General features: G+C 35.3%; 1 protein-coding gene across 1 annotated transcript in view; it reads right to left on the reverse strand.

Annotated features, from left to right (window-relative positions):
- Positions 1-258: 258 nt before the first annotated feature.
- The window catches only part of LOC146000153 (uncharacterized), a 72,318-nt gene continuing 57,022 nt past the window's right edge, over positions 259-15,554 (reverse strand). The window contains exons 15-20 of the mRNA XM_083137494.1: positions 13,923-14,113; positions 11,502-11,676; positions 9,866-10,041; positions 5,283-5,430; positions 3,263-3,389; positions 259-710 (exon numbers count right to left, since the gene is read on the reverse strand). Of these exons, the coding sequence (XP_082993620.1) occupies positions 509-710; positions 3,263-3,389; positions 5,283-5,430; positions 9,866-10,041; positions 11,502-11,676; positions 13,923-14,113 (1,019 nt within the window). The 3' untranslated portion in view covers positions 259-508. The remainder of the gene's footprint in view (positions 711-3,262; positions 3,390-5,282; positions 5,431-9,865; positions 10,042-11,501; positions 11,677-13,922; positions 14,114-15,554) is intronic.

Below are 15,554 nucleotides of genomic sequence, written 5' to 3' on the forward strand. Positions count from 1 at the left end.
CACACTATCAATAAACTGCAAGGTTAAAATTTAAGATAAAATTAAATATTTTAGAAATCAGATCTTTTTATTTCTCTTACATACAGTAAAAAAAAAAGTAAAAGGTTACAAAAATATAATTTTATACAACTTCAAAACATTACATTTTAAATACGGAGAAACTAGTACTCACTTTATCCGCGAAACTTCTTTTTTCTTCTTTGTTCTATTAATTTCAGTGGCCACTGCCACCATCGTCATTGGAACTTGCTGTGCTGTTGCTTGGTGTGCGACTTTTGTTTGTAGTTCTCCTGCTGCCGCTAGGTGCGCTGTTGTTAACTGTACGTCTGCGTCTGCACAGACGACATGGACGAACTACAAACAAAAGACGCACACCAAGCAACAGCACAGCAAGTTCCAACGAGGATGGTGGCAGTGGCCACTGAAATTAATAGAACAAAGAAGAAAAAACAGTTTCGTGGATAAAGCAAGTACTAGTTTATCTGTATTTATAATTCTCAATTATGAATTACATTTTAGATTGGTGAACATGAATTGTTTTCACTCTATCTTCAATCAGCTGTGTCAATGATTCCCAAAATTTCATTTTGTGGCCGAAGAAATTGTTCTTCATTCTCAGTTCTACACCAATATCAAGATATGCCATGCTCTGTGCTTGTGTGGGCTCCCAAATAACCGGTAGTAGTTCAGATGTCTCTGGTGTTGGGTTTCTGTAAGTAACATTACAAATAATAAGGCTAGATGCACTCGAAAATACATGTTATATTGGTCTTAAACTACATACAGGAAAAAAAAAATAGAGTAACAAATATGTTCAATAATACATCAACAACTAAAGCCCTACCAGCCAAAAACTTCCGGAAACCCAAACTTCCCGCTTCCAGTATTTGCAGTATTCGAAGGTGAGTAGAAAATGGGTATTGTGTCCTGGCTGATGAAATTTGTCGGCTAAATAAACACTGATCGTACTGGTGTCGAATTGACTCGGTACGAAAATTTAGATCAATTGCTGGATGAGGAAATTCCACGCTTTTACAGGGTAGGATGCCATAAAAAATATATGATTGTGGAAGATTGCGATGTCGCAACATTGATGCGGATATTGCGGAAATATTATCAGGAATTATGACGTACCGCCATAGCACTCAACAGATTGTGGAATTTCGCCCAAAAACATTGGAACGATGAGTGACTGATTTAGTGATATTCACTAAAACTAATTGCTATGATCTCTAAACCTGGCCCTCCTAACCGAACCACATATGCAATATTAGAACTAAGTGGAATTGTAGTTTAGGAGTGCTAGGGTTAGAGCTCTTAGCAAATAGTTTTAGTGATTGTTAGCAAGTGGATCTTCCCCACACCAGATCCACAGTAACACTGGCCAGTGCTACAACTACTAAATGATATCAAAATAAAATATGTGTTTTGGATTTGCATAATCTTATTTGTATATGTATTTTGTTGTTTTCAGTTGCTCTTTTGGCCACTTTTGACTAATCATCGGTGCTAAAAGTGGAGGGAGATGCCGTGGGATGGTATCACCCCTGCTAGGGAAATTTATGCAAAGCATCCCCTGAGTTGTCCCACTCTTTCCATGTTAAACCACAGTAACCCCAATGCTCAAGCAAACATCCCTACAGCACTGCTAATCGTGACAATGTAGATGAAACTTATGAAGATATACTCACAAAAAACACTTATGCCCAGGCCAGGACTCCAACCTGGAACTCTGTGGCAAGATTGAAAGCCAACTACTTAACACAAGTGGCCACTAGCCCAGCTTAAATTTTGTTCACTTTCATATTGCAAGTTTTATGCAGCATCATTCACTACTTATATGTAAATACTACAATGACAGCCCCCTTCAAAAACTTTCAGACTTCATGATTTAATAATAATAACAAACAATACTAAAGGGTGTTGCAATAAAAGCGACAGATTTAATATGCTGAATAGAACACCTTTTTAAAGAAGAATGACAAATAATTTTACATCATTACAACGGGTAAATGTTCCGATTTAAGCATGCCAAGTTTGATTTACGGAACATGTTCTAACAATACCTTTATCAGTGATTGTTGCAGCATAGTTGACATGGAAGGTTACACAAAGGAGTGAAAACTCATTACAAGAATGGCGAGTGTTATGCAGAGACTGTAAGGAAGCTTTGTGCAATCCTTGGAAGTGAATGTGCACCTAGTGGGAGTAAGTTCGCAAGTTGATCAAGAAATTTGAGGAAACAGGTTCGACAGCAGACATTAAAACACCACGCTCTCAATCTAGCCGGTCTGTTGAGAACATCGTTATTGTGTGTGACAGTGTTATTGCGAGTCCAAAAAAATATTTCATTCTTAAATTGGAACATTTACGCGTTGTAATGATGTAAAAATATTTGACATTTTGTAAAAATACAGTATTTTCTTAAGCATATTAAATCTGCCGCTTTTATTGGGACACCCTTTACTTACATACTGAAATGAAGTACTCCGTTATCCACAAAACTGTTCTTTTTTCTGTATTAATTTCGGTAGCCACTGCTATTTAATTTGTTACCACATATTTACCACATTTGCAGGCGTATAAGACACACTTCCTTTCTTTTAAAAATAGATCTGAAAAATAGGGTGTATCTTATGTGTCGATACTCAGTCTTGGATTACCTTTATTTTTTTAAATTGTCTCTGTTCAGAGTTAGACTATTTCTTTCTTGCTTCCTTGCGGTGTGTGACAAAGATTAAAATTTATTCATTTTTTCCTACTTTGATTAGATAAGTTATTTGTTGAAAGTTACCCTACATTTTACTTTATGTTTGAAAAACTGTAAATTAATTATAAATTCAGGGATGAAGCTTTTTTCCTCAAAAATGTGTACAAAAAAGGGGGTCTTATATGTTGGCAAATACGGTAATTCCCCGAAACAAGAAACTAGTAAATTTAAATATTTGTTATTAACATAATGATAGCACATAACTCACAACACATTCCAATGCTTTCACACACTACTACTAATGAAAAATATAGGTGTCGTTTTGTGAAAGGCAAGAACATGGCTGACAATTCTAACAATGCAATCTTACATGAAAATCCATGCATTGAAAATGGGAGATTGGTGGAAGATCAAGAGATGGAGACACTTGACTGCTATTCTGACCAATCAGAGATCGGAAAGAGTGAAGGGTGATCATGACAAACCTAACTCATTTCTCTAATATAATTACAGGAAATACAAGACAGAAACTTCTAGTATGTAAATGCTTACCCATACTTAGCAAAGTTGACCCACATGGTAACAAAACGATCTGAAATTTTTCGGTCTGAAGCATTCAATTTGTCACCAAACATTTTGGATTTGAAAACATATGTCATGTCGTCAGTATGAGCAACACCTAAAACACAATAAGAAATATAACTTCTATGTAAAAACAAAGTAGTCATTATAACTTTAGCTGTTTGCAACACTGCTTTTTATCTTACATTCGTATTACAATCTGCTTTCTTTTCCTATCTATATCTACCCCACCTGCTCACCAGAATGTTGATTTGACATGTTTCAGTGTTGCAATCTTGTAACTGATACTGCTATTACACATTGATGGATATTGCAATTGCAAGACCCTGCATACTTAGATTTACGCAGCTTAGGTACAATAATTATTACACTTATATTGATTTGAAAAATAAGAAAACGACAACTTTGTACTAAATTATAAGCTACATATAAAAATAACAGATCAGTGCAATGATCAGCACTTTTACTGATAAATGAACATGCACATATAACATGAATATATTGATCATTATTGATTGAATACTGATTAATATGTTCAATCTATAATTGGTTGTATAATATTAAAAACTGAATCAATTGGATTCATATAATTGTAACAGAATTATGTAGAATTGTACTTGAAATGAAAATGTTCTCAGAACAAGAACAATTTTGAGCGTATATTCATTATAAGAGATAGTATGGTAAAAAAAAATGTCAACTAACAGCAGAACACGGGCAACAGAAGTGGCATTTGATTTTAAAAAAATCTATGGAACCAGACAATGAGGAAAGTCTAGAGAACATGAGAAGATGTGGAAATAATAGAATACTGGAAAGAAGTCAAAGATCTAGTATAGAACAAAGATAGTTGGTGAGCCTCCAGGAAAACCTATACCTCACATATTAGAAGTGGACCAAGTACACTCTGTCCCAAGAATCTCTGTAGGAACTAACACAAAATAGTCCTCTATGCAGGTAGTGGCTCGGAAGGCTCGACCAATGAACATGTGACAAGGTAAGTGGTGCTCTGCCGTTATGCATGGCCTTGCTCCACAGATTCCCAAAACAGAGTGTAAGTATGTAAAGTAAAATTCTATTTTAGAATTCTTGGAAATTGCCCATATTACTGCACTGACTTCAATAAAATAGTAACGAAATGTACCTGCTCTAAGTTGCAATGGATGTATACCATTGCAACTGTACCATGTTAATCTACTATAATTTTGTTTTAAAATATTTGTCTGCGAAGCCACACTCATTACTAGGGAGCGGAAGTTGATGACCTAAAAAATATAGGTATATGACCTATAGAATGTCCTAAAAAAATGGGAAAAAATTACGTAAAAATAATTAAACAAAATGCAACCTTGCTTTAAAAAAAAAGGTACCAAATGATACTACCACATAAACATTCAATTAAAATATGCAATGAGGATTTCCAATGGAAACAACCGAATAATTTTAAAACAATTTAATGAAAAAGTTGTTTCCCCCGAGACAACAAAGACTGTCACCAGTTCAGCATTTCTTTTGCTCGTGAATTGCAATCCTGCGAGATATATATATAGGCCTATGATCACCTTGGTGAAAGGACTCAAGAATATTACCAAAATGAAACAAGTGACAAAATATGATGAAACAATACACAGAATATTGCGAAAAATGCCGAAAATTGGGGAAAATGACCTAAAACCTGAAAATTGGCAAAAAATGCAAAAAAAATGGTTCTAGATGAAGTGTAATATTGTAATGGGCATCGTGTCCGACATGTCAGAAAAAAGATGACATTTCATCAACTTCCGCTCCATACTCATTACGAAACTAATTTATCCATCTCTCCCCCCCAACCCCCTCAAAAAAAGAAAAAATATGGCTTGGTTTGGTATGGTGGGTACCATAACTACTTCTCTAATTCTTCATTCCTTGAGAAAGTGTACAGATAAACATCAAACATTAAAATAATCGCATAGTAACAACCAAAATCAATTTTATTTAAAAATTACATTACCTTTGACATTTCGCACACCCACAAATTTAAGTAAGCTGTGTTCTCCTTGATATGACACGTGATAAAGATAAATGGGAAATGGATTCTCTTTTGCATGTATCTTAGCCGCCATTGCTGTTCCAGCCGTAAATTTCATATCCGAGTCCACCTGCAATTGATATTACATTACACTGATTACATAAATACTGCACTTCTATTCAACATTTCATAATAATAATCTTATAAAGCTTACCTACAACTGTACACAGTACAGATGAATCGATATGAACATTTTGTTGATGATGATAAAGTACAGATATAAAATTTACTGATACAAATAATTGATATTCTACCAATCTAGTATACAATTGCAAATATGTTATATGATGAGCATAGACGGTTCATTAACCTATTTATTCAATGTGTGTAACCAGGCAACTATAGCCTGACAAGTTAAGTCCCGATATGCGCAGATCGCTGCGGAGCACTTCCTATTACGTCATCCTCTCCACCACTCTTCTACTCACTGGTCTGGCATTGAGAGTACCAGTGGTGTCAACTCAGCAAAATTAAGCTAAAACAAATATGACAAACGATTTTCACTGTTTAGCGTGACAGTGCATGCAGGCTCCTATTATATCAGTGGTTCATTTTATTTAATCCGGCCTTTGAAAATGCATGCGGTGCGCCGATCGTAAACTGTAGTATTAACGTGCGTTAAGGTTTATAACGAAGAGAAACTACAGGGCGAATGACTTCATTTTCTGAATGCGACATCGATCAGTCGCCTGTTTCTTGTTTTTGTTTTTAAAAAAAGAAACTAGTTTGGTGGTGGTTCGTTTGTTTATCGTACAACAATCACTACGAGAAGGCAATCTGATAAAACGCTTGCCTGTGTTCTTTTCTAAAGCCTTGAAATGTTCACGCTCTTTACTCTTGGCTGCAAGATTCTTACTTTGAAAGAGATGGACTTATGGACGAGCATGTAGATGAACTGATATTAGACTTGATGAAGCCGATTCAGACACGGACACAGATTCATCGGTAGACACAGACTCGGATGAGTGGGAGAGTGAAACTGAAGAAGGAGAACTGGAAAACGTTTAGAAGGTGAGCTCAGTTCTATCGTTTATATATTTTTAATTTTTCTATAGTTTTATTTCATACATTTCTTATGCTGGTAAGAAATATCCCTAATATAACTTCATTCATTTAAGGTTTAAAGGGAAAATATCAAAATGTATTTAGAATTTAGCGTAATCAATAGGTAGCGTAGGTGAGGGGATACTAATTCATGCCTTTCACATTCAAATTTCATTGAAAATTCTCAGACGATTCCGCTCCCTCCAGGTTGCAACACTGCGAACCAACGTTGCCGCGGACAGTGGAGTGGGGAAATGTGATGTGAGGTGCGCAAACAATGGATTGCAGCGTCGTTTTTAAACTTGTCAAGTTATACAATAGGTGTTGACATTTAGTTTATAAAAAACAGGATTATATGATCTATACCTATCTATAATAAAAATAATAAAGTGGCAAAATGTTGTACTATATTGCAAGTTATTTACAGACATATTGTATCTGTAAAATTATTGATAATGTGATATGCAAGTATCAATTGAAGGGGTCGGGTGAAAAACATGGTAAGTGACATTTTGGTCATTTCTGAGTTCTTTAAGAAAAATGGTTATTAGAAGCTATACTGTAGATAAAATGTTTTCGTGTTCAGTTTATCAATTTCAGAAGTCTTCACTGAATCCAATGCATATTGTATGACATGGCAATTTCACTCAAAGATTGAAAGATGGCACATTTTACTTTGTAACTCAAAAATTACCAAAATGACACTTACCATGTATTACACCTGAACCCTTCAATTGATATCATTAGATTATCAATTAATAGACAATATTCTAGAATGTGAACAACAAGAAACAGAGCCAGAAATGAACCAAGAATAAAGATGGAAGAGTTGAGGGTAGTGGAGAGCTTCAAATATCTAGGAAGCATAAATGAAAGAAGTGGAAGAACAGAAGAGGAGGGAAACAGAAGGGGACAAATGGATAGTGGACTATATCAAAGTATTCGAAGATTAATATGGAACAGGAAATGCAAGAAGGTAATAGACAACAATAATGTGCCAATAATTACATATGTGGCAGAGACTTGGACAATGACAGCGAGAGACAAAAGAAAGATGCAGGCAGTGGAGATGAAATTTTTAGGAGTATATTGAGGACGACTAGAAGGGATAAGGAATGAGAAGATCTGACAGACAGTGGGTGTGGTGAAGCTTCAGGACAGAATAGATCAGGCACAGATGAGATAGTTTGGACACATGAAGATGGATGCAGGAAGACTACCAGTAAGAGCTTACCATGCACAATGAGTGGGAATAAGGCCAAGGGGGAGACCAAGATGTCGGTGGAAAGAGCAGATAGCAGAGAGTGTTAGGAGAAGAGGACAAGATTGGAACACCATGGAAAGAGAGGAGTGGTGGAAGACCAAGTAAAATTATGAGTCTTGACTTCTATGCCGACCCAGCCAGAGGCAGGAAACGGTGAAGGATAATGATGATTGTAGAAACTTGCCTTAAATTTGGAATTACATAAAGATCAGAAAAATTATTGTGGAACTTGAGACATAACTTTGTCATCCAGTGATTTTTTATATCAACAATATACATCCCACTAGCACATATCCTTAAAGCAGAATATTTTAGATAATATTCACTGTCCAACTGAACAGAAGATTCAACTCAAAGATCTCTTCTCATCACAGCAGTATTCTAGTAATTAAATAAAAATCACTTTTGAAGGTTGAAAAATACTTTTAAGAACTCATTAATACAAGGGATTCACTAGTATACTACATTTTATTTCAAAACTTCATTTGTTTATTCAATAAGATAAGGTTTGTGCAATAAATAAATACATATACAACTAAAAAAAAAAAGGATGAAGAAAATATACATAAGATTCACTTGGCAGAATAAACCCAAAAATGTATCTCATTTGGATTAGTATTCCAATATTTTTTTTTTTTCAATTGATAAACAGCACAGACATAAACTCAATGTATGATATTCAGCAAACAACTTCCCCACAATTCATTGCATGAGTTCATGCTCTGCCACCATTTTTTGGGCAAACAGTTCAGATTCTGCATTGAAAACATGCCAGGTAAGCATTGTGCATATGATTGTGATTATTGTGATAATATGAGAAATGCGTACATATAAAATATCACAAATTTTCTCGCTGTAAGAAGGCTTCCCATATGCTTTCCTTAACACATGTTTCCCCAGCTTCACGCTGTTTCATCCCAAAGTGCACTGCATGAAGACGTCAAGTTGAATATCATCCATTATTAGCATATTTTTTGAAAGAATTGAGCTCGTCTCAAACTGTAAGTAATGTAACATTTTTAACTAATTAGATAGACGAAACAGGATGTAGAGAAGGAGAAAGAATAGGGGAGAGAGAGAGAGAGTCTTCGAGATTAACTACCTCTTCTGTCCTTTTTTTCATATGTATTACCAAACCTTCAAAATTTAGGGTACAATGGAACATTGATACACATTTCCAGGGTGTGTGGTTGAAAAAAATGGGAAAATGTAAAAAATGAATAATTTAATTCCACGATTTTAATGTATTTGGACTGGGAAGATACAGTGTATTGTGTGGGGAAAGGTAAAATCTGGTGACTTGAAAAAAGGAGTTCCACTGCACCCATTTCTTGGACCATTCTGTTATGAATTCTAAAGTGTTGGTTATCAGTAGAGCCTGTTAAGTTTAGCAAAATGTTTCCCCTACTGCATTTATTGGTAACATTTTTCTAGATATACATTTTTTATGGTTGCTAATGTTTTAGCAGCTTTTTCATATTGCCTATTTTGTACCCTAATGCCTATTTCTTAAAATTGTAATGCCTTCTTTGCCATTTTGAATTACATTTTTTTTTAAAAAAAAATTGTATATAACTTATTTTTGTTTCAAAAACGTCATTTCTTAATACATATATTATGGTGTTGTCAGAGACAATTACAAAGCTGGAAAAAGGGGTGAAACTCTTATAGGATCCATGAATGTCTTCAAGGAATCTGTGCAGCAGCTGATGGAGAAAAGGAGTTAGCTGTTGAAGAGATGTGCAAGCGTGGACTTAGAGAAATTGAAAACAATTTGTGATAATCTGTTATTCTTAAAGGTCGAAATTCTTTATTGGTGTTTCATGTATGGTCCAATTACTTCTGTCGAAGTAGAGAGATCATTTTTTGTTATGAAAAAGCATTCTTTCTGACAGAAAGAAAAAATGAAGGCAACACAAGAAAGTAAAAATGTTATTTCCATGTAGATTTTAACTTTTTGAATGAAATTGTAGATATAACAGACTTGGTATTTGCCACTCTCTTCATTACATTATGCCAATTATTTGCTTTTGTTGCCTATTTTCCACATTATGAATGTATTTTTGCCTGCCCATTTTAACCAAATTAAATGCCTGAGAAACAACAATCTTGACTGTCTGGATCAGAGTTGTTCCTCTGTGCTTTTTCCTCTCAACTATTTCATATAACTATCATGCATCATCATCTTTCAACTTACCTCAATAAATTTGTCCATTTGCTCAGGCCCAACAGGCTTGTTTCCAAAATAAAACTCTTTTATCCTCCTGTTGATTTCCTTACAGTGCTTCGACTCATCATACCAGAAATGATTTGGGGCCATTTGCTCAAAATTTTCACCCAATTGCTTCACAAAGTCAGGATCCATAACAAATTCTGAAAGAACAAAAATGTGTAAATATGTACATTCTTCATTGTGCATTCATTTAAATTGCGATTTAAATCAGGTATTTTTTTAAAAAAAAGAAATCATGGATTTAACTTTACAGAAATAATTTATAGAATAATGTACCAAAGGATTGTGTAGATATCAGAATCACTATTGGTGAAAGTACATTAATCTCGTAATCATTTAATTGTGTTTATTAGGCTCTAAGAAAGGAAAGAAAATGTATGTACTAATGGGGTGAAGCTCATACGAACGGAAATGTAACATGTACACTGCGAAAACACTTAAATTTCCCTTGATTTAAAATTTAATGATTTTTACAGGGAAAAATAGCAAACACCTTGTGTAGAATAATATACAAAATACTAATAATCGTAAACTACCATGAAAAAAATTGGCAAAATTCAGCTACAAACACTATTAAAAAAAGTTTAAGTTACAATTATATAGTAAAAGCAAAGTGTTCCCCTTAGCTTTGTACCATGCCATGCCATGCCATGATGTGATGTGATCAGCACCATGCCCCTGGCCACCTTTACCCCCCAGAATTTCCTCTAGGTACCCACTTTATACAACGCTGGGTACATCCAGAATGTTTTATTTTACACTGGAAGAAAAGTTATTGAAATCATTATAGTTTCATTAACACACTCAACAAACATTTCCACAGTAGGTTCATATATACGGTATCAGAAACAGAAAGATGTATATTTACATAATTTTTTTTTATTTGCTTTAGAAACCCTTCCTACATGCCACTGAACCAGATCATGCTTAATGTTAATATTACGTATATAGTCTAATAATTGTCATATTTAATGTGAGTAACACACAGTGTATTGCTAAGATACCTAATTCAAATAAGATGCACAAAAATGCTGTGGCGAGTCATAAGAGAGGCATGACACACACACATCATATATTACTTCAAAACATCTTTAAGTTCAGTTTCTCCTATGAATTATTTCTCTTGTAGTCTACGGTTATTACAAGTATAAAAACACAGTTTTTCGTTGTGACGTTTCAGGAGAACACACACTCCCTTCATCAGACATTTATTCTGATAAATTTCATTTCAATGACATTTATCTGATATTTATGCTTGTAATAACCGTAGACTACAAGACAATAATTCTACAACGTAAGCAATGCATACATACAAGAAAAAATTTTCATATGAATAATGAATTATTGTTCTGTAAACATCTAACCTACAGACAGCTTCTGCCTTTAAAAAAATATATTTCCTGAAGTTACAGTCCCAATATATTGAGACTGTGATAGAACAACATATATATAAAGTAATACCTTTTGCTTTTGCTTACATAAACATGTTGACACGTGGCACTTATACCATCATGGTACCCCTCTACTATCATAAAGCATTTAAACGTAATTAATTTGTAATCTAAAATAGAATCAAAGAATCCTGACAGAGTGCACTTACGGGCTGCAGTAAAAATGCCTTCATGAGAGGTGATTCCAAGGAGCCATGGCACATGATTAACTTGATTCAATCTTATCAGCTCAATGGGGTGTTCAGGTAAAAATACATCTTCGTTGGTCTCTCTCTTTCGCTCCACCACAGGACAAAATGGTATCACGAAAATATGTAGATATTTCTGTTCAAAAGAAGATAAATTATAGGAAAGTACATTAGTTGTTGAAGTATAAATACATTTTTGTGTTCGTTATACATCTGCAATTGGTATAATTATTTATATGTACAAACTATTTTTTCTGGTGGCTAAGAATTTTATATTTCCCTATTTGACTGATTGATTGAGTTTATTTAACATTGTATTTGTGCCACTTCCGGCTGACTGCAAGAACCAACAAAAACTGGGTTTAATAACACTTGAAAAGAGCATAGTTAGTGCAGTGTAACAATGATTAAAGTATTTGCCATGGCAATATGGACAATTGGCAGAGATTTTCCTCCTCACCTCTTGTAATTTTATAAGATATGCAAATAGCAAAAGTGTATCAAATTCATATCCTCATCTCCATCCTCATCTTTGTGATTAGACAAAAGTGGCAGAAAAGCGACACTAAATAATAAAAAATCAAATTTAGTGAAGTTCACATTGACATCATTCGAAGTGCTGTAATGTAATTCATATGTTGTTATTTTGAAATAAAAAATGCACATGCATAATTAAGAACAGATATATTTGTACCAAGAAACAATATGGACAGAAGTTATATGTTGAGATGGCCCTAAAGGAAATTGTTAGGTATGGAAAAGAGTACAGTCCGGCCAAGGAAGACAAAACTACCTGGAGAGGATGATTCCAAACGCGAGAGGAGAAGCAGGGAGAAGCCCTCGCCAAACTACCCTGTACTATTTCGCTTCTTGTGTTTATTACCGCTTGCTGTGTTGTGTCTGTGATGGCTCTTACAATTGGCAAGAACCCGTTTCGAAGTGGGATAAAGAAAATTGAGACGTTTTGGCCCTTGTTGCATATCCTACAAAACACCCTCGTTATGCTAGAAAATGTCACAAACCATTCCGTCACTACAAGTATATTTATAATACTACTCGTATATACAATATTATTATTATTATTAGTGAACACTATCCTGATTAATGCTGTGCACATTTATGCTAATTATAATATTTACTAAGGAAATCAATTTAATTGAATGATCTAAAATAAAGCTACTGGTTTACAAACAAGTTCATATACTAATGTGACGTGTTGAATACTCATATGTTCTGTTTGCTGATATAGTAGATATATGGATGGCTTTCATTTCGATCTGAACCCTTACATTTTGGCGGCGATATTACTACGTTGAAACTTCATTGTTTCCACAGCAGACAATTTTCAAGGAACCCGCTTCCTGCCCAACGTGATGTCACCCCTATTTAGCCACTGAACACGTCCGGTTGACGCATGCGCACTTCCGTCCATGGTCTCGGCTAAGGTAGCCAGACAGTATATAGATCTTGCTCAGGATAGGAACAGATGGAAGGCCTGTGTTGCTGTAGCCACGAACCTTCAGGTTTAAGAAGGCTAGAGAGTTAGTTATTTTTCCTATGAAAAATCAAAAGTGTCTACACTTCTCTAAAACCTTCAGCATTGCATTTATTTGTAACCAATATTTTAATTCTCCCCACAGTTTCAGAGTATTTCATTTAGCAATGTCTTTGTTAATCTTGATATTGAAGTCACGTGAAATAATAGTGAATGTCCATTTAAAAATTCAACTATTCATGTATATAGTTTGGCACACTACTTATTACCCTCGTTTCTATACCTAGATTCAGGGGATTAGAAAAAAAACTAAAAATAATGCAGGTGCTAGGCCCTTTTTCTCAGGAGACAGCTTTATATATTTATTAATCCATTCATATATTAATTTATTTGATTATTATTGGATTACAAGTTCGTAAGGAAGCTCAACCATTAACAGCACGAATAACTATGTAATATATTCTAATATATGGAAGTCTACCATGACACTGCTAATTTTAAAATCCAACTAACAATGGTACAAATATTTATAATGGCATGTTAATTATTCTGATTTAATGATACACGTTATGTAGGAAATACACATTTTTTAAAAAAAAATAATAAACACACTGTACTTGTCACGCATAAAAAAGGGAATTGAAAAATCCACAAGTTAACTCGAAATACTAAAACAACTATTTTTATTATAACTGAATTTGAAAATTCAGTTGCCACATGAACAATTTCAGGCACCACAGCGACCGGGCACCCTGCATTTTTCTACGCCTGTCTAGATTGTCTGTGGGAGATATTTGTAAGATTTTGCTTTTTTGTGGATAACTAAGTAATGATATCTAACTATCTTGTTTAAACTTATCATTCTGCACATAATTTTAAACACCAACCCTAAATTTTGGCACTGCTTCATAAATTTGTGTTACATCCACTGTTCTCAAGGAGTTGACAAGTTCCACAGAATCCTTGGCCTTGAATCCCAGAAACTCTCCCAGCTGAAAAGCCTTTCGTCTTGCTTGCTGCGTAACAACCCAGTCAGACAAAGCCACCCCACTCTGAGAAATGGCTTTATTGAACAAACCTGAAAGAGATGCAAGCCCTTGTAACTTTATTTCAAGTACAGGTCGGCACATATTGTATCTACCAATTTGAGTTGGCAACCCTGCCGGAATGCACTTGCGCATGTGTGGCAAACCTACATCCGTGGAGAGTTGGGAGTCAGGCAATTAGTATACGATGGAGTGTTGGCCGGTGCAGACACAGGTTGCGGCGGTGGAAGCCTTCGTCCAAACTGACACCAGCAACTTCGGCGGAACAATGAAGATCCAGAGACACACAGTATTCTGAGGTGGGTTACATAGTGGAGATCCATGGGTAATGTTGTGAACCATCAGTCGTTCATGCGCCATTCCACAGGATATGTTGAGACATGCGTCATGAAAGCCTTCCCACATTGCCTCAAACAGTGCATCCAAGCAGGAGGAGGACACTTATATGACGCTATTTTCAAGGTGCACATATGTCTGCATTGCCCATATTATACACTGTATTAAATGCCTATGTGTATATTTTTATTTCATAACCATATATAGTTACTGGAAGCATTGAATGTCTTTCCATTGTCATTTAAAGTTCGTAGATATAATGAACCACTTCGTATTTTCCACAAGTCTCTCTTTCTTTAATATAATGCCAATGTAGCTGCAGGAGTCTAGTTGATTGCCACGTGGAGGACCCAGGTTCGATTCCCAGTGTTTGTGATCTAAAATTGGAATTTTTCTGAGGTTATCCTTGCATAAAGCAGCTCTGGGGTTCACCTGGCCTCAAATAAATGAATACCTGAGGACAACCCTGGGGAGTAAGGGCAACTGGAGCATGGTGCTGATGGGCCCACATCTCCCCTATATGTGACTTCATGGCATGGTGCAAAGTTTACGAAGAACCTTAACTTATATCACCAATGATGTGACCAGACAGGTGTGGCCATTTGAATCCAAAATTATTCAAAGCTTGAATTCTGGATTCGTTATCTGAACATTGGATCCAGAATTTGTAACCAAATGTCAGATCTAGGATATGATAGAATCTTGAATGCAGGGACTGAAATTTCAATCTTCATCATCCGAATTCTTTAGGATCTGATATCTTCAAAGATTGGGATCCACTCATCCCTAGGTCACAAGTCAACAAGACGGAAATGCAGTCAATGTTTTCAGGTGGAGTCACATACAAATGGTCACGCATTGCAACATATCCCTTGTTTCAGCACCATAATGTTGTGGATGGTGCTCACATTTATTACCATGAAAGATTCATGTATGAACATACAGGGGATGGACAAAAATATGGAAACACCACGACATCGGAACAGGTGATATAGACACAATTTTTCCACTTAAAATCTGACGCGGTGCGGCATTCTTTTGTTTTGCACCGTGAGATAGGACCCTGTTGGACTGGTAGGAGTCGACAGTTGTACTGTAGATAGCGTGCAGTGCAGTTGATACTGAATCATGTCCGAG

Source organism: Lepisma saccharinum, chromosome 16 (assembly GCF_977018435.1).
Source record: "Lepisma saccharinum chromosome 16, izLepSacc3.1, whole genome shotgun sequence".
NCBI lineage: Eukaryota > Metazoa > Arthropoda > Insecta > Zygentoma > Lepismatidae > Lepisma > Lepisma saccharinum.